A 23,004-nucleotide genomic window follows, 5' to 3' on the forward strand; every position below is an offset into this window, starting at 1 on the left:
AGAATTCACAAAACAATACCAATTTTAGAGTATAATATTCAAATTCATATATCACTTCCACACCAATAGAGACGTAATATCAAATCCCTTACTATAGCGGTCTTATACAAAAGAAAATCTAGCAACAAAACTAGCGAAGGTACTGACATTTCTTGTATAAAATGAATAGAATACCTACCTGTCAAAGTTAGTATACACAAAAAAATCAAAAGTATTTACGAAATGGTTTTCGCCAGCAAAACGGTGCTTCGCCCCACTGTGCGACGTGGAGGCTAGGAGTGATGAGTTGGAGACGCTGAGCACTCCGCAGACAGGTCGAGGCTATACAGGAGCCTGTATAGGAATGGGTAAGGTAAATAATGGGTTCATTTTAAATACATTTTATGTTGAAGGCATGACGATCATGAAGCGAAAGAAGCAAACAATTCAAAATAAATATGTACTTATGGATTCACACAAAGGCAAGGAACAAATTAGTTTAGAATTAATAGCTAACAAATTAGTTATTATTTCTAATAATTTTTAGTCAGAAATGCCGTTTATTTACAAATATTTATTAAGAAAAGTGAAAAGTTATAATACAAATCATTTTAAGTAATTATCTTTTTCTTCCTCAAAACAACAGGAACACTTGTACTTGGTAAATAACCTAATTCAGTTACCACTCCAGTCACAAATTCCGGCGGAGTTATATCATAAACCAATGTGAGCGGTTTCAAAAACTTTTTTTGTTTCCAATTTTTCAAAACGCACTGATTATCATCGTTTGGACATTCTGTATTTATCACTTTATTCGGATCATCTACATAAAAAATAATTAAGTACCTAATAATTCCATTAAAATGAATTTACCTATTTCATTGTATACAAAACAATCCATTTGAACTTTCTCAGAAAATTTATAAGTTTCGCAACAAACCAAAATCGGTATACGAAATTTATGCGCAACTAACGCCACTTGCGAAGTTCCAGCCCGAGAAAATACCGCCCCATTCGCCAAAAGAGCGTGCGCTCCAAAAAGCACTTTCGTAGCTCTACGCATTATATGACTAACAATATGAATTAACTCGTAAGTGCAATCAATACCATGACACACTAAACGTCGCAACATTTCGCGACCTTCCAGCAAAGGTTTTGCATCCAAAACTATCACGTGAAATCGCTTCCCGGCATCATGAGCATCACATAAAATTGTTCGAATTAATGAAGAACTAAAAATTCACATTTAAAAACAAATTAATTCTTTTGGTACAATTCAAGAATCATCTTGTCGCTTAAAAATCGATATTTTATTTTAATCGACGGGAAATTACTCAAGTAAGCCGTTACAAATAAAAAAAAGTGCGGAATAGTGTAATACTTACGGAAAAATCACTTTAAAGTTTCGACGTGACGTCACGTTTTGTGGTTGGGTTAAACAACCCGATATTTTTAAGTTCTAGGTCTAGTGTTAGTTCTAGTTTTACACTAACACTATCACTAGAACTAAAACAAGATCCAGAACTAGAATCATTTGGGTTTAGCCGTCTTGAAAGACATGCGGTTAACCCGAATGTTTCTAGTTCTCGGTCTAGTGTTAGTTCTAGTTTTACACTAGCACTACCACTAGAACTAACACAAGTTCAATACATTTTTATTGAACTAAAACTAGAACTAACACTAGATACAACATAATATCTTACGCTAACTACCGCCACCTACCACTGCCACTAGAACTAACACAAGACTTAGAACTAGGACGTGAGACTAAACCCGAATGATTGACCCTACTTCTAGGTTTTGTGTTAGTTCTATTGATAGCGCTAGTGCAAAACTACAGCTAACACTAGACCTAGAACTAGAAAGTATCGGGTTTAACCCAACCACAAACCGTGACGTCACATCGAAACTTTAATGTGATTTTTCGGTAAGTTCTACACTTTTCCGCACTTCCTTTTTATTTTTAACGTACTCTTTGGGTAATTTCACATTGATTAAAAAAAAATAGTCGATTTTTAAGCCACATGGATGATTTTTGAATTATTCCGTTCTTTTCCAAACGTTTAAGGGATTATACCTAGTCAGCAGGTTCAAAAATATCGACTTTTGGATTTTTTCATTTCCTTTTAGTATAACATCTTTAGAATATTTCCTAAATGCTGTAGAAACGTCTGATTACGTTCGCTAGTTTTCGATATCATGGATTCACGTTCAAAAGTTACGAGAGATAAAAGAAGCTCTAAGAAGTATTAGAAATCTAGACCGAAAGAAAGGAAGCAATATTTCAAACCTAAAATGTCGGAGAGAGGTGAGAGCAATTTTAGTAGGTCTAAGAAAAAATTGGGAAAGCAGGAAGAAATCGTTGTGCCGCAAGATAACTCAATGGAGTTCAGAATTTTAAATTTTATCACTGTATTTTCCACAATTGCTACATTTATAAAGTGCAAAACTTGTAACAATGATATAAAATTTGAAACTATCGTGCTCTTTTATTGGACATTCATACGAAATAAACAGACGCTTTATATTTACAATGAGTACTTGGTTTAGGATTGAAAGGTTGTGAAAAATTTTGTGGCCTCATGGACATGTCAATTTTTTTGTATCAGAGCATTTATGATCTTCTTGTAAATAATATACACACTTCTGTTTTGTTAGTGCGTGACAAACTCTTTACAAAAGCCGTTAATGAAGAGATTCAAGAGACTTCCAAGAAGACAAATATTAACAGTTTCCGGGGACGGAACGTGAAAAAAACGAGGATTTACTTCATTATATTCCGTTGCTTCAATTATAGGATATTATACCGGTAAAGTACTTGATATCGCTATTAAAAGTACGTATTGTAAAATATGCGAAGTTTGGGAAAAAAAGAAAGGGACTGCCGAGTATGAAGAATGGCAAGAAACACACGGACCCAATTGCACAGCAAACCATGAAGGTTTTTCTTGAAAAATGGAAGTGGACGTCGTTGTTGAAATGTTCAAGCGCTGCAAAACTGCACGGTATAAGATACGCTAATTACATCGGAGATGGTGATGCAAAAACATATAACGGTATTTTAAATTCAGCTCCTTATGATGACGGAATTGTTAATAAAAAAGAATGCATTGCAGCTCGACCAACGAAAATCCGCAACATCAATATTGTCCTGCTACCTACAAGATAAAAACAAAATAAGACTTTTTACACGATTATTACGCATTACCGGCTGATGTTCTAAAGGCTATCATACCAATTTATGATGATTTGAGTATGGACGAATTATTGCAACGATATCTCGGTGGATTACACAAAATAATAACGAAAGTTATAATCAACTTGTTTGGAAAATCAGCCCAAAAATTATTCCTAGTGGCGCCAAAGTTGTAGAATTAGCGGCTTATATAGCAACCTTCAGTTTTAATTAAGGTTTTTTAGCTTTATTACATTTCCGGTTATACCGGAAGTCGCCACCTACTTTATTTCTTTAAATGCAAATGTTTTTGCGGTTTATGAATAACTTTACTTTTTACAATTTGATTCGGCCGTTCTCGAGTTATTCAAATTTTTCTAGAAAAATCTGCTCTAGCAGACATTTGTTCAAAAAATCAGAGAACACTCATTTTTGGGATATCCAATTTAGGAATCTGAACATTTTTAAGCAACATGATGGAGTATGTTTTGGTACCAAGAACGGTTCTCTAGATTGTTTGGTCGCTCAACTGTGGCACGTTAAATTTTCGAAATTTGGAACTACCAGGAGTACGTCCTATACCTAACATTAATAGTTTGGGAGATAATTAGGGTTTTTTGAAAAATGCACAAATATCACATCGATATTTAACCTAGTGTGCCATGGAAAATACGCCTTCTTAATGAGTTCTTATCAAAGTCTCACTTGTTTACGTCATTTGATGCATGTGAGCTAATAATTATCTGTTAGGTCCCTTAATATTAGTACTAAAAAGAAATCTAAAATCGGTAACAATAACAATAATAATATTTACACAAATCAAGAAATTCTTAATTTATTTTTTATACATGAAAAGCGCGACAAAGTTCGTAGTATGATTCCCAGATCTTCTTTGGCAGCTCGAATTGAGGCGTTGGAACTGGGCTCGAAATCAGCCATGTCTTCCGCTGCATTATCTACTACATTTTTTGGTCAGTTTAACGCGTGATTAATTCGTCCAAAATGCAAACAATTAGCTTCTAAATTTACCTTTCGTCATCGGAGGTAAAGGTGGATAGTTTTCATTAAACATTCTGCAACTTCTACTAAGAACTTTGTCGCACTTTCCATGCATAAAAAGAAATTACGGATTTCTTCATTTGTATAAACATTATTTACGTTATTAATACCCATTTTAACTGGTTTTAGACTCACAAGCATCAAACAACGTAAATCAGACTTTGACGTTTGTCAATACATAAGTCATTAAACATTTGTTTTCTATTGCACACTAGGTTAATATCGATTATACAGGTGTTCCGGTGACTCGGGGCATAAAATTAACCTCATATACTAGAGTAAAAATGATGACGATTCGTGAAAAAAATTATTATAAAAATCTTCAAATGGCTAAGATATGGGCCATCAAAGTTCAGAAATTTTAACACATTTTTCTAAATATTTTCAATACCATTTTTGGTAGAGCGTTGAAATTTGGTACAGGGTAAAAAAATATCAAGCAAAATCATTGAACCAATTTTGATCGGGCGGCGGCAACCATGCTATACAGGTGTCCCTAAAATTTGTTTGCTCAGAACTTTTTTGTTCGCTCGTAACCCTGTATTTATTTTTGTATTTTTTAATAGAAAATTTTTTTAGAAACTATTATCACTCTTTGAAAATTTTGATAACATTCAATCGTAACAAACAAAAAAAGGAAACATATTCCGTAAGATCTGAGTTGGCGATGACAATTCAAAAACGAACTGAGCTAATAACCATTATTTGCATACATTTCTAAGTGCAGACTTACTTAAATCCAGTGTTAATTTATTTTAGTTGAATAAAAAAATGTAATTTCCAAAACAATAAATTTAATTTCCGGTTACAACAAACAAGAACATAACAAAAATTCTAACAAAAATATTAACAATAACAATAAAATTATAAACAAATAGTAATAAATAAAAAAGAACAAAAAAATACTAAAGCAGATGGACGCCTGATATCGCCGTCTTAAATTAAAGCGTACTCTGCGGAGAACATCGATCTCAGTTTGAAGTTGATCAAATGAATCAACAATTCGCAACCCCAGTTGATCAACTCGTTTTCGATCAACTGATTTAAACGCAGTAAATTAGCGATTTAACGCGTCCCCATAAATAAAAATCTACAGGTGTAAGATCCGGCGATCGGGGGGCCAACTTATCGGTGCACCTACTCCTAGTCCAATCCACCGTCCCGGAAAACGTTCCCTCAGAAATTCTTGGACAGCTTGTGTGCTATGCGCAGGAGCACCATTATGCATATACCACATTGCTTGCCTTGTGTTTAAAGGACCGTCATCTAAAAAATCATCTAATTCTTCTAAATGTCGCCTGTATGTATGTCCATCCAGCCTTGATGGCAAGAAAACGGGTCCAATAATTACATCGCCCATAATGCCAGCCCAAACGTTAAGAGAAAATCTCCATTGTGATTTCCAAGTTTTCTTAAATCTTGGATTTTCGTCCGCCCAACTATGTAAATTTCTCAAATTGAAGATTCCATCTTTAGAAAAAGTGGATTCATCTGTAAAAAGCACTTTTTCTTAAAACTGATCATCAATTTGGATTTTGTGCTGCATTATTTGGCAATATTGCAGTCGCAGTGGGTAATCAGCCAGTCGAACTTCCTGAACTTTGTAACAATGAAAAGGATAAAGTTGTTGCTAGTGAAGAACACTCCAGACAGTTGTTTTTGAAGTTAAAAAGTGCCTCGCCATATCCAAAGTACTAGCTGTAGTATTTTCTTCTACGTAGTCTAGAATATCTTCTTCTAGTTCGGGTGTTCGGACTGATCTTACGTTACTGTTACTTACTAAATTTCGGCTTAAACGTCCCATTTTCCCTTAAACGGGTTTCAGTCCTTAAAAATGTTTTTCGATTGGGCGCTCTGCGATTCGGAAATTTCTCCCAATAACGGTTAGTGGCTGATACGGCGTTTCCATGACATTCCCCTAATGTCAAAATCATGTCAGTTTGTTCACTAAATGTGTAACTCTCCATTTTGAACACTTAAAATTAATAAAAACTTAACTAACAAAAAGCTATCATTTGTCGACATAAGCAAGTTGACAGCTCAATTTGTTTTTTTAATTGCCATGGCCAACCTTGACTTTTTCGAAGATTTTTGTTTTTTAGTGTTACCATTGAAATCGAAGCTTAATATTTTCGCGTATAACTCGAAAACGGTCAATGTTATCAAAATTTTCAAAGAGTGATAATAGTTTCTAAAATAAATTTTCTATTAAAAAGTACAAAAATAAATGTAGGGTTACGAGCGAACAAAAAAGTTCTGAGCAAACAAATTTTAAGGGCAGCCTGTATAGCATGGTTGCCGCCGCCCGATCAAAGTCAAAATTGGTTCAATGATTTTGCTTGATATTTGTTTACCCTGTACCAAATTTCAACGCTCTACCATAAATGGTATTGAAAATATTTAGAAAAATGTGTTAAAACTTCTGAACTTTGATGGCCTATATCTTGACCATTTGAAGACTTTTATAATAATTTTTTTTCATGAATCGTCATCATTTTTGCTCTAGTATATGAGGTTAATTTTATGCCCCGAGTCACCGGAACACCCTGTATATGTGAATTTTTTAAAAAACCCTATATACAGGGTGATTCACATAAGAACCGACACAGAACAGGGACATGTAAAGGACAATAAATTAAGATGATTTAACGTAACTTACCTCTATACTAAGTTGTACACCTGAGGAGTTTCAAAGTTGGCTCTTAAATTTTTAAAAAGTTCAATATCTTCGTAATACATTAAGCTAGAAAAACCAAATTTGGTATACGTTATGAGTGTACCAAGGGTATTAATTGGTAGCAAATTGAATTCAATTGAAGCATTTCAAAGGGTTGATTAAAGGTGATGGTACCCTAAATTTAGACAGATTTTTTTAATCTTTTGGCGGATTTAATACATTACTACTTCATTTCATGTGGAATTTAATTCTAAAACTTTTCTTACTCTTATTATTTTTTAAAAAACTTTGTCGTTTTCATAGAAAACTTAAATAACTAAACCCACGTATTTCGTAATGTTGCTTAAAATAAGCGAAAATTCAGTAGTCGGCTATGAAATTGTACGTCAAACTTGACAAATAGGTTATAAAGTTATTTGATGACAAGATTTTATAACCTATTTGTCAAGTTTGACGTACAATTTCACAGCCGACTACTGAATTTTCGATAATTTTAAGTAGCATTAACGAAATTCGTGTCTTTAGTTATTTGAGTTTTTATGAAAACGGCAATGTTTTTTAAAAAATAATAAGAGTAGAAAAAGTTTTAGAACTAAATTCCACATGAAATCAGGTAATAATGTGTTAAATCCACCAAAAGGTTAAAAAAATCTGTCAAAATTTAGGGGACCATCACCCGTAATCAACCCTTTCAAATGCCTCAATTGGTCTCAACTTGCTACCAATTAATACCCTCGGTACACTCATAACGTATACCAAATTTGGTTTTTCTAACTTAATGTATTACGAAGATATTCAATGTTTTAAAAATTTAAGACCCAACTTTAAAGGCCTATAACTCCTCAGGAGTACACCTTAGTATAGAGATAAGTTGTGTTAAATTGTCTTAATTTATCGTTCTCTACATGTCCCTGTTCTGTGTCGGTTCTTATGTGAATCACCTGTATATCACAAACTATTAATGTTAGGTATAGGACATATATATGGGGCATTAAAGATGTAAAATAAAACGCCGAAGACGACTAAGTAATAAAATATGGAGAGTGCCATTTAAAGAGATGAAGTTATGGAACTTCCAAATTTCGAAAAGTTAACGTGTCATAGTAAAGTGACCAAACGATCTGCACAGCCGTTCTCGGCACCAAAACATACTCCATCATGTTGCTTAATCATGTTCTGAATCTTAAATTGATATTCCAAAACTTGAGTGTTTTTTGATCTTTTGAACAAATCTTCATTAATATCACAAACTGACGTATCTCAATTTTACCAATTTTCAAGAGAGCAGTTTAAAGTTATAGACAATCTTTGAAGTTGCATTGTGTATTACTGTGAGGTATATATTTTTCAAGACTGCTATAGCAGTGTAATTTACAATTATATGTGTAGCCTGTGACTGAATATACTGCAAAACGTGACTCAGTTGTTAGTTTTTGATAAAAAAACTAGATACGACCGTTTGTGTGAATATTTTTTAGAAATCAGTAGATACGTCTATTTATTATAACATAAACACTGTCTTTGTATATAAAAAAGAATGCTATCTACTGACAGACACTTTATTTTTTCTAAAATCATTAGTACAAAACATACCAATCAGAAATAAAACTCATTTTGTTAAAAGTACAGAACAAAAAAGAAATAAATAAACATTCTTACAAAACGAAACTGCTGTCTCAGAAACTGTTTTAATGGGAATTAAAAAAAAATTAAATGAATATCGCCAGACCACATTGATTGTAAACCCGAAAATTTTAAAATTTTTAAAAACAGCTCATGTGGGTGATGTTTCGAAACTTTAATTCCCATAACGTCCGTCCATTTGATGGTTTCTCCAGAATCTGTAGTTTTTATGTTCAAAATTCGAAGTTCCTTAGATAACTCTTTGAAATTTAAGAAGTCTTTGTACTGTAGAGCAAAAACGTCGTAGGGATTGTGCCTGCGTGCTAGTTTAAATACGGGAATAAGTTGTGAGGGTACAAAAAGATATCCAGCATGCTTTATCGCATTGGAAATTGCGCTGTGAGCACAATCTCATTCGTTTTGCCCATGGAAGAATTCAAAAAATCTCAAAGATGTTTTCTTCAATATTCATAGAGTGTCGAATAGTATGTAACAGCATAGCAGCCATTATAGTGTTCTTGTTTTGACCACTGCAGAAAACAATGAGGCGTGTTTCACCCCTCGCAAGTCATAAGCTTGATGAACTTGTGCCTTTGAAATTTGTCTTCTAATTTAGTTTTCACACTAGCTTCACCGGTTTTGTACGTCAAACAAAGTGAACATTGATTTTTCTTTGGAGTATGAAATGATAAATTCTGAGTTTTAAAGACCCTTTGACAAGTAGAAAAGCTTGCTTTAGGATTACCTTCAGACACAGACTGCAAGTACAGATAGTACATTTTCGAAATAGAGAGTTCTGGATGTAAATAATTCCTAGTAGAGCTGCTTCTACAGTAGTGGTACTCCATTTTAGGTAACATGTCAATGTGTCGCAAAACATCAGAACGAATCAGTTGATCCCTTGCAATAACGCTTTCAGATTTCCGTCCACCTCTTTTATCTATTTCAACAATTCCAACCTCGTCTACTTTCTCTAAGGCTGTTCTCACTGTCCGTTCTGAAATATCAAAAGTATTAAAAAAAAACTTCTTGCAGACAAGAACACGAGTTTGGTTTATCAGGAAATAATGTTTAACAGTCTTTTTTCTATCTTGGTTTCATTCTACAAGGTACAAGTTTCCCTTCTTTCACCGTTGAGTACTCCTTACCTAAATTTCTTAAAGTCTTCGCATTTTTTGTTTATTAAAACGTACTGTCTTTGGGACCTGTCCTTCTCTTTCAACCCTCTCTACTGCATGTTGCTCCGGGTTATGATCAAGTTTAGTAATCTTTTCCATTTCACTTTTTTTTGTTCTTTTTATGTGACTGTCACAATTGGGATTTGTCATGAAATCGGCATGACACAGTAATGTCAGACAACGAAAACAAGAAGTAAATACCTCTTCTTTCCAGTCTTTCGCCTGGAAACGACATTCTGGAGAATAAGCTGGATCCGCATCTGAATCGTAGCCGTCACCAAATTGAATGCAACCATCAGATTCCTCTTCTGTCGGTTTTTGCTGTGCTCGTTCCCACTCCTCTGATGTTTGTTGTGCTTGTTCCTGTGCTGCCGATTCTTGATCTTTTGGTTCTTGTTCTGTTGGTCTATGCTCTCGATGTTACTGCTTCTCTAATTCCTGCTGTGCTGGTACCACCGACTGAGGATCCACTTTGTTTTGCACTAAAATACCGGGCACATTCTTAGTTTAATTTTCTCCATGGTGGGTAATGGCTGGTTTAGGATATCAAATGTAACCATAACCGTAGCAGTAGTTGTAACCTTAACACTAAGGAACTTAACGCTTACAGCTAACCCGTTTAGGAAGAAACTTTAAGATTTTAAAATTTAAATATGTAGTCAATAAAATAACGAGAAAAGTACGGAACGTTTAAAAGTAAAAGTGTGTGGTGAATACTCTGTTCACCACTTGCAACGTGTTTCAGTATTTGCAACGAGTACTGAAACACCAACCCGTGATGTCAACATGTAAACACAAAACAGCTGTACGTAGCCATGTTTAACATTGACCCTTCGCATTAGTGCGCATGCTCAAATTTTGTCCTAAACGTAAGAAGTTAAAAGTTGGTCAACTTTAGGTGTTACGGCTACATCGGTCGTAGCCTTAAGTGGTTCCTTAAACGGTGCTATTGAAACACATTGGTTTAACTTTTCATACTGCTACGGCTACGGCTAAGGTTACGGCTACAGTCGTTAAGTTTGACATCCTAAACCCACCATAACATTTTAACTTACAGATAATTCGAGCTAAAAGTACGTCTTCACTAACTTCCCTGGATTCTAACTGAGTTAAAGCATCACTCGCGTCAACGTATTCTGTATCAATCACTTTGCCACTATACCACTTCTTGTTGTAAAACATTTTTACTTTACTTCCTTTTTTAAGGCAACCACGAAACATCAATTCTTTCGATGCAACAACATTTTTTGAGTCGTCTTTCCACAAAACTAAGACATCCATTTTGGATAAACTCACCCCACCGAGAATAAGTACACATTGCCAGACTTCACATTCATGCGCATGTGTATGAAATGACTTGTACTATGCAAGTTCAGCATAGTTTAGATACGTCAGTAAGCCTTAAGTATTTTTTTTTTGAAAATATTTTCACAAGCTGACGTATGTTGAGTTACGCCAGTTTGTGAAACAGTTTAGTTCAAGAACTTCCGATACGTAGCACCTAAGCTTTTCTGTATCTCCAATACCACTGCGAATTTACGTACGCCGCTTTGTGAGAAGAAAATCTATGCCTCCAGAAGTGTACCTACAGTATTATCTAAAAAATCGTTTTAAATTTTTTTGAGATACGATAAAAAATTGGATAGAGATCGGCCGAATCAAATTGGAAAACGTAAAGTTATTCATAAACCTTGAAAATAGACAAATCCAAATACACTGTTGGAAATAATTCACGAGCACACCCTGTATAATCTGAATGCATGTGTCTAGCGCAATAAAATTTGGTATGGAAGTAGTACTAAAGTAGTGTAACTTACTCTCACATGGAGAGCGGCACAACTCTGCTGGGAGGAGAAACATCAATAGCGAGAGTATCCCCCGTGAGCTTCGCGTACAATCGCAACACGACATCAGTTGAGGTGGCCAACCATGCCACCTCAACTCGCCTCCATAGCTCCTCAACGTTAGCCGAGGAAGCCGGATAACGTAGAAGTCTCCGACCAGTCTTGTCCCAAACATGTTCGATCGGATTCAAATGCGGAAACGGAGCTAGCCATGGAAGCATTCGTATACGGTGCTCTTCCACAAAGGTCTGTACAACACGCCCGATGTGTTGTCGTACGTTGTCGTGCATGTATAGCAGACCTGGGAGCCGCCGAACGTAGAGAAGCACAACGGACCGTAGCACCTCATCTACGTATCGTTGATCCGTCATGGTCTGCTATACACGCAGCAGACGTGTACGTCCACCATATGTAATCGCACCCCATACCATAATGCTCGGTTGTTGGTGGATAGGGCGTTCTTGCACACACTGCTCGAGTAGACGATCACCACGGCTCCGACGAACTAAAATTCGCGCATCACCGGTGATCAATTCGATTCTTGATTCGTCGGAAAACAAAATGTCCCTCTACTCGACAACCTACTAATGCCTAGTGTCGACCCACTCGTGACGTATGCTGAGGTGCTCGGGTGTTACTGGAATCCGCTGTATCGCACGACGCGCGCGCAGTCCACTATCTACCAAACGCCGCCGTACAGTTCGCGTAGTGAGTGCGCCTTCCCCTGCCGATGCCCAAACAGCTCCAAGTTGCCTTGAGGAGGACACACACGACGCTAAAGCGCTGAGCACAAGAGCGCGATCCTCGTGTGCTAGGGACGCGCAGGACCGTCCCGGCCGCGGCTGAAGGTACCTATGTCCTACCTCAGACCATTCTCACCATGCCCGTTGCACTGCCGATAACGACCGCTCGAGACGATGCGCAATTTTACAGAACGATACACCCTCAATGTGCATACCCACAAACATTCCTCGCTCAAACTCGCTTAAGTAACGCGATCGCCCATAAATTGCGCACAGAGTACGATAACAATGTGGTCCCTCACACCACACTAAAAACGACCGGTATTTTCCATCCACTTCGGTCTCCATAGCGACGGAATGTTCCACTTGGAAGGGCGGCTCAGTCAACAATGCCGCGACTTAACAACTCGAAACTCCCTGAATAAACTAGTCTACAGTAAACCTTTATGCTCCGCAAATATTATGGATTTATCTTGACGCGTTCAGGTTATATAGGGTGTGCTCGTGAATTATTTCCAACAGTGTATCTAAAAATATACACGATGTCTCACGTAACTGGTTCGTTAGAACTTTTTCCGGTTCCACTATTCGGAGAGATTTTAAATTTTGGTAGCATGGGTTGTTCATTTGGAACTTTCGATCTAAAATATTTTCAAGATGGCCGCCACATCCGGTCTACCGGAAGTAGACCATAACTTCGCTATTTTAAATGGAATGCTATAGTTTTTATTACACAGTTTAATTGTACGTAAAAAAATAGGTTGACTTTGATAAAAGTTATTGTTACCTAGCGTTTTTCGTTTTCGAGTTATTTTGGTTTTAAACTTTTTTTTTGGTAAATTTCAACATGCTCTTTAAAACTCCATATCTCAGCCAAAGTTCATTCAAAAAAGATCTACTTTACCACAATTACTCTTCAGATGTTGTCAAATAGATTGTCATTTGTTGTATCGGAGTATCTTATACAGGATGGTCAAAAATTGAATTACTGTTTCTCCATATTCAATGGCGAGAAAGTTGAAAATTTTAAATGGAACGCCCCATATTTTTTTAGAATATCAGGAAGACAATTTAATTCTCTACAAATTACCTATAAACATTCCCATACCTATTTATTGTAGTTTGCCTCATATTGCGAAATTTATTAAAACATGCACGAAATGCAGGTTTTTTTATTAGAAAGCTATGGAATGTTGACAGTTTTTGGTCCATGTTTGTATTATTGTTGCCATTAGTTACATTTGACGACGGGTGTAAGTTATTGAACATCATGGTAAATTATTCCAACGCCGATATTTGAAATTTATTTTGTATTGATGGCGAATGTAATAAACTTTCGGACAAGACGTGTTGACAGTTAATGAGAGATGCTTAACAAATCTAACGCCCACCACGAGGAAAAATTTCAAAAAAATTGATGAAGAATTTATTAGTTCTGGATATATCGAGACCAAAAGAAATCGCACATTTCCGGTCACCAGTGATGAAGACAACGAAATAAATAATTTAACGTATTTTATTGCATTTCCAAATCCAATTTAATAACAAATTTATATTATAAATGTATATTTTTATTCAAATCTAATTTTTGTCATTAACTTTTTGTTTTAATTGTTTCATTTATTTGATCTTCTGTTTGTTATTTTTGGTAAGTAAAAGCTAGTAAACTAAAAGATTATCAATTGTAGTTAATAGTACAAATAATAATAGAAATAAATTAAACAAAAAACTGTCAAAATGTCATGGCCTTCTAATAAAAATACAAACGGTTTCCTGCATTTTCTGCATGTTTTGATAAATTTACGAATATGAGAGAAACTACAATAAATAAGTATAGGAATGTTTATAGATAAATTGTAGAGAATTAAATTCCCTTTCGTGTAGGCTAATAAAATATGGGGCGTTCCATTTAAAATTTTCGACTTTCTCCCCATTGAATATGGAGAAATGGTAATTCAATTTTTGACCAGCCTGTGTAAGATACTGTGATACAATATATGACAATCTATTTGAGAGCATCTGACGAGTAATCGTGCCAATTTAGAGCTTTTTTGAATGAACATTGGCTGGGATATAGGGTTTTAAAGAGCATGGTGAAATTTGCCAAAAAAACCTTAAAATCAAAATAACTCGGAAACGAAAAACGCTAGGTACCAATAACTTTTATGAAAGTCAACATATTTTTTTACGTATAATTAAAAGGTGCAATAAAAACTATAGCATTCCATTTAAAATAACGAAGTTATGGTCTACTTCCGGTAGACCGGAAGTGGTAGCCATCTTGAAAATATTTTAGATCGAAAGTTCCGACTGAACAACCCATACTGCCAAAATTTCAAAACTGTACTAATACTGGAACCTAAAAAAGTTCTAACGAACCAGTTACGTGAGACACCCTGTATAGGGTGTTCCATTTAAAAAAATTAAGTAGGTGGCGACTTCCAGTATATTGATTATACCTAAATCTGAATTTTCATATTTTTATTTTGGCCATAACCCCATAAACGTCTAACGAACGGTCTCGCTGAGACACGCTGTATATGCGCTTGAAGTAAACCAAATTTGATTTGCCTAGAACCCTTGTTTATAGATATATATGGTTTTTCAACCGATGTTAGTTTGTGCACATGATACCCAGATGGCAGGGTAATTTATGTGTCGCCATTCATAAAAATTTAAATTTTACTATACGCGGCCTAACGTATTACTACGAAAAACGTAAAATAAGTTGCATATATTTTAGTATTTCTTGTATAGAAAAAAATCGAAATGTGTCCTTCGAGAATAATACCGAATTGTTGGAGACTATTCGTCGGTAGGTACCGATTTGTAGACGCCAAATTTTTTTAAGTAGGTGTATGAACAGGTTTTATGAAAGGAAACCAACTGCGTTGAATCTTCTTAAGAAGTTTGTTTTAAAGATTATATTTTATATACCGAGTCATTCAAATTGCGACTACCTAGTAACTCATAAAACATCAATTTTATCAAAAAAGTTTTAGATAAAACTTTCATCGTATAAAGGCGGAAAGTATTCTGAACGATTTTTATTGCATATTAGAAGCGCCATCAATATTTTTCAATTGTTAAGTATGCTTTTCAAAGGCTACATATTTTTTGATAAGCATGGTTTTTCGAAGGAAGGGCCAATTGAAAAGTTACCTATAATCCCACAAAATATATTAACTGCCCAACGTCGTTAGTAATTCATTTCACGTAACCAATAAGAATTTTCTAGTAACCAATAAAGCATACTTGTACCTAATAACAAAATGAAATTGGCTTTTGGATATCATTTTCCTAAAGCTCTTGATACAAAGACGTCTGTCAAGTTGGCACTACATCTTGCGATTTGAATAAAAAAAAAATTGCATTAATTGTCGTTTAATTAGTTGTAATTTGTCGTAAAGTTTACAAATTTGTCGCTTCCTTTTTTATAAACAATACTTGAAATATTGCATTTTTGAGGTAGTGCTAACTTGACAGTGGGAATCTACATATGGTAAAGAATGGAGATAACAAAAAACTAATGACGTCATAAATTGTCGCTTAATTTGCTGTAATTTTTTGCCACCAACTAAAATAAATTTGAAGGAAAGAAATGCAATATTTCAAATATTGTTTATAAAAAAGGATGCGACAAATTTGTAAACTTTACGATAAATTACAACAAATTAAGCGACTATTTATGACGTCATTAGTTTTTTGTTGTCTCCACTCTTTACCATAGATTGCCACTGTCAAGTTAGCACTACCTCAAAAATGCAATACCTCAAAAATTATTCATAAAAATTACAACAAAATTACACAACAAATTAAGCGATAATATAATTAATGCATAGTTTTTTTTATTCAAATCGCAAGATGTAGTGCCAACTTGACAGACGTGATGCAAAGAGCGTACGGGTGAAATTTATGGCAATGTAAAAATCTAAGTACACGGCGTGGGGTACAGCAGAGTCATAAGAAATTACGCGAGAAGAAATATATGGATTATTACAAACAGCAGCTTAAACATTGAATTTCTTGTAGCGCCTTTTTCTGTATTGAAGATCTTACACAAGATAGGATGTTTCTGTCTAGAAATCTTTGTTCGAATAAATTTAGGGCATAATTAATATTCCTGCTCCATAAACAAAAGTCATTTTAGTTTTTTCAGCAATCGTGTCCCTTTCCATGCATAATTAAAATAAGCAATAAAGTTACTATTTTACAACATAAGTAATTTTTAATTTGCAATTATAAGTAGTTAGCAGGATTTGTCATGTTTTTTGTTATTATGTATTCATGATTTTCATTATGTTCAGTTAACACAATAAAGTCACCTTAAAAAAGTTCGTTAATATACATGTCTAAATTAATGCGAAAGATTTCAAGGAGTGATTTTTCAGCAAAAATTAAGGAGAGTCTTTCATATAAGTTTTTGTTCAAAACCTCTTCCTCACCGAGTTACAGTATTCTAAAGTTAGGAGAAAAAATTGTTTTTATTTAATAAATCCACTATGGAGGAATTTAGAAGATTGAAATTTGGCAGATAACTGTTGTTAATAAAAACCCGAAAATGTTATTACAAGAGGCTGAAAAAATCAATCCCATAATAGTTTGCATTAGAACTTTTTAATACGTCTAAATTTTTCTATTTAAAAACTTTTTAAAAATTTAAATAGTGGAATTCAATACGGAACTTTTTTGTCTCTTGACATTTTTTCCTAAAATTGTTAGTTTGATCACAAAAAAATAAAAATAATATACAGGCTCTAGTGAATTAATTCAGAGGTTGGTTATTATTAGTCAAAGAAGTGAAGTTATGCCAAATTAACAATTAACAAAGTTGCAGATTTTTCCCTTAATTATTATTAGGGTTATAAGTTGGAGGAGAAGGGGTTTTGAATACAAAGTTATATAAAAAACACCCCGTAATTTTCACTGAAAAATCATCCCTTGAAATCTTTCACATCAATTTAGAAACACTTGTTAATAAAATCGGAAATACATACTTCGTTTTTATTTATTTAATTGATTCTAATTAATATTTCTTAATTTTCGTATTTGTATTTTAACCAAAAAATTCTCAACGACGAAATAATAAAGAACGAATTTGTATACGTGAAATCGTTTATCTAAACTCGAGTAGTTGCAAAAAAACTTTGTTTATACTACCTACTCGTTTGATATGTGGAGGAACGCTCGGCGCTACCACGTCTGGAATTAAGTCTGCAATAGGACGAACAAAAATCAAAACTCACCATTTAATTAGCAAGGCAATTTTTGGTTCTCTGTTATAAAAAAAGAACTGATATTTTTTTAAATATTTAGATGTAATATTTAATGTAATTAAATATTTTATATGTTAAACAATTTCGTATTCAATCACATAAATTCAATTAATCTTTTATTCTGAGTATGCAACTTCTACTACAAGTTGGATTTCCAATTTTATTCAATTCATTCATAAATGATGTTTTTCTCGTTTGCCGTTAGAGGCAGCACGAGCTAGAGCAACCCAACTCGACCGGTTGGATAACTATGCATATCTATAAACAAGGCTAGAACTATTACTTAAAAAGTTACAGATTTCTTAAAAAGTGTTCCTTTAATTTTTTTGTGCAGTGTATTGATAAAAAATTGATAAAATAAAAATACCTAACAGATTTTAAGATTTCAACTTCCTGACTAGATATAACCCCTTAACTTACTAAACATTAACGTTAATAACTCACCATCCATACGTAATAATAACATCCCCATTACATATTTTTTCTTGCGTAGTCAAACTAATCGCCTGTCCCGCAGTTTCAATTTCATCTTTAACATACATTTCAATAAATTTTATTAAATAATCCTTCTTTTCGTCAATGGAATAAACATCGTTCGTTTGCATTTCATTTAAAACAGTTTTAAAATGTCTATTAGCATTTGTAATTGAAACGGACACGGGTCGACATTTGTGCAAATAATCCAATTGGAGTTTTAATACGTTTTCGAGACCTCGACAAAATTCCACATTCATTGAAGGCTCGTAATCACGAATTAAATCTTTTAACGCGGCCAAAAAACCTAAACCGCGCGAATTTGAACCACAAATTATTTTTTCGCGATATTTTACACCCAACCGAATAAACGTTGGGTGAACTCCATCTTCAACGCAACAATTTTTTTTTAATTTTTCCTCATCGAGAAAACTTTTAAATCGGAGATGATTGAAAAGATAAACTTGATCTTGATCTAAATCGGTATTAATTTGATTTAATTCGATTTGTTTTGTAGTTGGTTTTTTAGTTGATTCTTTTTTTATATCCTTTTTTATTATATCTTTTTTTGTAATATCTTTGTCAGACTTGTTTTTTTCTTTATTATCGGATGTCTCATTTTGAGGCTTTTTTGGCGTTTCCTTTAAATTACTTTTAACATTCTTAGCCTCTTCTTTTAATTGTCGTTGTTTTTCTTGTAAAGCTCGCCTCTCGGCTTTTAATTGGGCTTTACTGGGACCTGTTTCATTTTCCGTAACTTTAACTTTTATATTATTCGTGTCTTGGTTAACGTTAATGACATCACCGTTAACATTTTTTTGTGCAACTTTTAATGCTCTTCGTTCTTTTTTTGATAAACCATCCGCTCCAACCTTTTTTTCAGCTACAAGATTAAATTCATTTAACATATTTTTAGAGGTTATATCCAAAATTAAGTGAGGTTATGTTACGTTACAAAAAAATTTCTTCGGGTAACTTACGATTTATCTGAGGATTTTTCGATTTTGCTTCATCCATTTGAATCACTTTATGATTTTTTTTCTTCTAAAATGTTTTAATTAATTTTTAAAGCGAATGATGCAATAATTTCAGGGCATGTAAAAGTCAACCGACAAAGAAAATTCACATGCACTCCTATTTGTTCTTTATTGACTTATTGTTGTAGATAAAACACTAAATATGTAGTAATTATTGTTTTAAAACTAATAATTAATTGAGAGAGAGAAAATTAAGAATTTGTTCTAATAGATATTAATAAATTTGGTTTTTGTTAATATAACGCCATCTATTAAAGAATATCAAAAGTATCCAGTCACCTTCAACCAAAATAATCTTTCAAAATTCCTTATAAATCAATCATTTAAATTAATAAATTATTTTTAATCGTTGATGTATGTATTTTTATTATTATAACTAATTATTTGTTCATAAAGATACTTGGAGAATGTTTTTACTTCAGCCTGTCTTTATTCACTTCTGGATGTATGCTTCTTCCATGATTTTCCATGTCTCTCCGTGTGATGTCATTTGTAGTAGAGATATCAGAAAAGTAATTATTCGTTACATGAGTACTCATTACTCTCGTTACTTCACACTTTGATTATTTTTTATCCCTGAGACTTGTTTTCATAATCATAATAAGTTGCTAGTAGAGTGGTTGATATAAAGATGGAGCTACGCTACTAACAATGATGAAATCTATAATGTTATTATTTTTAGGATGTAAATATTTAAACTTTGAATTTATATTTTTTAATGCATTAAATAAAAATAACTTATTTTTAAATCACGTTTTTTTTATTTAATATTTAAACCATATCTAAATTTTTTTAAATTAGATTAACAAAAATGAGGGATTCCCAGAAATTAAATCTACTGGTAGTAGTGGAGTTATGATGAAAATATTTAAGTTTTCATTTTAAAAATGGGGGTTTCGCCGGAAATTAACATGAACATGAACATTTATTGCCATAAACAATTACAAAAAAGATTTAATAACAAATGAAAACACAATCAATATTATTACATAATTATTAGACAAATCAATTTATCGGGGGTAAATACACAAGAACTTGACTTTTAATCGGATAATTTTATTTTTACAGAAAAGATAAAATCGCTCCAGCTAAAGCTGTCGCGATTTTATCATGCTTTTGATTGAGAGTTATTTCCAAAGGGTAACAAAGCTTGAGTGAATTAAAAATAAAATTATCCTGATTTAAAATCAAGCTCGAGCGTATTTTAGGGAGATTAATACACGACAATTGCACAATTTATTGACAATTTTTAATTATTTATTAACTATTTTTGACTTAATTATAGTTGTCAAAAATGTGACAGGTAAACAAAAGTATATATATGGTAGTCGCGTTTTTATCAGTTATAGTAGACGCCACGAGAGCTGGCAGCACGGTGTGTTAACTCAATACGTATAAAAAAAGACAGCTATTTAATGGGTACCACGGACGGCTAGATGGCACTGTAAGCACAAATTGCTTAAAGTCCCTAGATTTACAAAGTAACTATGTAACTAAGTAACTATGTCGTTCTATTGATGACATTACGCCAAAATTCCTTTCATTTTTTCTCGTGGTACTCTGAAGAGTCGAAAGTGCAGGCGTTTTGTTGCAGACAAAACGAAGTGAAAACAAAATTCAAATTTTCACCAATCAACATGAAAATGATACCTTTACTGTTATCATTTTCATGTTGACTGGTGGAAGTTTGAAATCAATAATTAATAACCATTAACTGAATAAAAATACTTTTAAATTTCGCGCTTTATTAAAAGTAGTAGGTACCACAGACCACTAGAGGCGTTGAAATCAATTTGACCGAAAAAATAGTGGGGAGTAATGCTTCTATATATATATATATTTATATTTATTTTTCTATGGCTGGTAGTAAATCATCATTTTCCGCTCTTACAAATGCCATACGTAGTTCACAAACCGCTATAGACTAATGTATGTTGGAAAAAGATAGCATTAGTTTAATATGTCTGCTGTACAATTCAAATGGCCACGTCGAAAAAGTACGTCTGTTCTTCTAAGAGATGTCACTCTATAATTCTAACCTCAAATCGAAACGTCTTGTGAGCGTTGTCATGAATCTGTTAGTGTTTTCACAAGCCAAAAATATTTTCTTTGAAAGGAAAATCATTAAATAATATCTTTGACAATGTTTGACATATAACCTCCATTACTAACATAACCTGCATTTAAATGTATGTGGTGAAATAATCTAAGTCGTACGTCCATATCTTGATTCATACCATTTTTAAGCGATCTGTCACTGCCAGCTCTCGTGGTTTCTACTATATAAAATATCACGTGTGATTTATTCAGTTGAAAAACCTAGGTAACTTTTATCCACTTAAAAAATTACGTTATTGGTCGAAATTTTAAACGATCGTTACTCTGATTGGTTGTATATTATTGGAGTGCATTAATCGCCTATATAAATTAAACAATTTCAGGTTAGGATTTAATACGAAAATGCATGTTTAACATTGCTTTTAACTTCCAAAACGAAACGTCAAATCGTAACTTTAAAGTGATTTTTCGGTAAGTACTACACTTTTGCGCACCTTTTTTAACATTAACGCCTCTTTTGAGTCATTTCCTATCAATTAAAAAAAAATCATCGATTTTTAAGACAGACTGTTAATCTTGATATACAGTGTGTCCCCGGATTGTGTCCCCGTAAGGTATAATTGACGATACATTTTTGAATTCAAATTCCATCTTTTGCAATTAAAGTCTGGATGCCATAAAACGAAATATAACCAAGTTTTACGTCAAATGTCCTCAAAGTACCAAAGTTAACGCAAGAAGTTTGTTAACTGTTGCAGGTAAAGTGGCCTTTCTGAGCAATGTACAACAAAAGTTGATTAAGATAAAATGTTTGTTATGTTAAATTATAGCGGTATGCCGAATTTTATTAATTTAGATAAGATTAACAAAACATTTTCGATCTAACAGTTTCAATTTTTTTGTTTTAAACGGTCTAAATTGTTATTAAAATTTTCAGTGTACACTTTTTGTTTTACATAACCTCAAAAATAAAAATCCATAATAAATAAATCCGGACTTCTTGGCGACTGTGGTTGCGGATCATACCTACCAATCCATTTTTTTCGAAATAACGTATTTAAATAATTTCTAATTAAAATGGTCGAATGTGGGCCGCAACCATCTTGTTGAAAATATAATTTATTGCGTTTTTCTAAATCCACGCCGTGAAGATAATGAAATAAATAATTTTCTAGTATTTCCACATATCGGTGTTGATTCAAATTGCCGTTTATGAAGTGAGGTCCAATAACACCGTCCCACGAAACAGCACACCACGCATTCACTTTCTGGGAATACTAGCGTGTACAAATTATGCGATAATGTGGATTAGTCTTTGACCAGAATCGACAATTTTGTGATGTAACCACTCCATTAGTGGTGAACGATGCTTCGTCCGAAAATATTATGTTTTTTAAAAAAATTCTGTCTTTCAAAATTTTGTACCCAAGCCACAAATAATAATCTAAACGTTTTGCTTCATCACCTAATTCGATAGTGGGGTTAAATTTTGGTTTATAATAGGACACCTTACCGTAATCCATTGCGTTCGTTACTGCAACAATCAACCTCGCATCATGTTCATCTAAAAGCTTTCTTTCTTTCCTTTTATTTTCCACATTTGCCCGTTTCCGAAATTTTTTTAACAACTCTCTTAATTGTTTTTTTATCTACTAAAAATCCAAATTTTTCCTCAAATTGCCTTAAAACTGCATTGTAACTAATGTTCCCCAATCCATAGCAGTGCACTATAAATATTTTATGTTGTAATGTAAACATGATCAATTAATATTTGACGATAGGCTAAAGCTAAGCTATCAAATGATAATTGTTACTTCACTCAGGTCATATGTTTTTATTGTAAAACGGAATATTAGAAAAAGATTTTCAAGAAAAAACTCA

General features: G+C 33.4%; 1 protein-coding gene and 1 long non-coding RNA gene across 2 annotated transcripts; both read right to left on the bottom strand.

Moving 5' to 3' along the window:
- Positions 1–533: 533 nt before the first annotated feature.
- On the bottom strand, positions 534–19,261 carry LOC111418794 (eukaryotic translation initiation factor 2B subunit delta). Its single transcript, XM_023051463.2, has 4 exons — positions 19,009–19,261; positions 17,999–18,911; positions 853–1,211; positions 534–802 (listed from the first exon to the last, which is right to left on the bottom strand). Exons 1-4 carry the CDS (start codon positions 19,043–19,045, stop codon positions 591–593), a joined length of 1,521 nt encoding a protein of 506 aa, XP_022907231.1. The 5' UTR covers positions 19,046–19,261; the 3' UTR covers positions 534–590.
- Positions 9,675–11,350, bottom strand: LOC139429951 (uncharacterized). Its single transcript, XR_011640556.1, has 2 exons — positions 10,747–11,350; positions 9,675–10,173 (listed from the first exon to the last, which is right to left on the bottom strand). It is a non-coding gene; the product is annotated as an uncharacterized lncRNA (long non-coding RNA).
- Positions 19,262–23,004: the final 3,743 nt, after the last annotated feature.

The sequence above is a fragment of the Onthophagus taurus genome, chromosome 6 (genome assembly GCF_036711975.1).
Source record: "Onthophagus taurus isolate NC chromosome 6, IU_Otau_3.0, whole genome shotgun sequence".
NCBI classification, from domain to species: domain Eukaryota; kingdom Metazoa; phylum Arthropoda; class Insecta; order Coleoptera; family Scarabaeidae; genus Onthophagus; species Onthophagus taurus.

Bases quoted from the DNA above. Each gene is read 5' to 3' on its own strand.
- LOC111418794 (XM_023051463.2), bottom strand. From the start codon at position 19,045: ATGGATGAAGCAAAATCGAAAAATCCTCAGATAAATC. The intron at 18,912-19,008 runs GTAAGTTACCCG...TTAATCTTGTAG, and splicing joins GAAAAATCCTCAGATAAATC to CTGAAAAAAAGGTTGGAGCG. The intron at 803-852 runs GTAAATTCATTT...TTTTTTATGTAG, and splicing joins TTTTGTATACAATGAAATAG to ATGATCCGAATAAAGTGATA.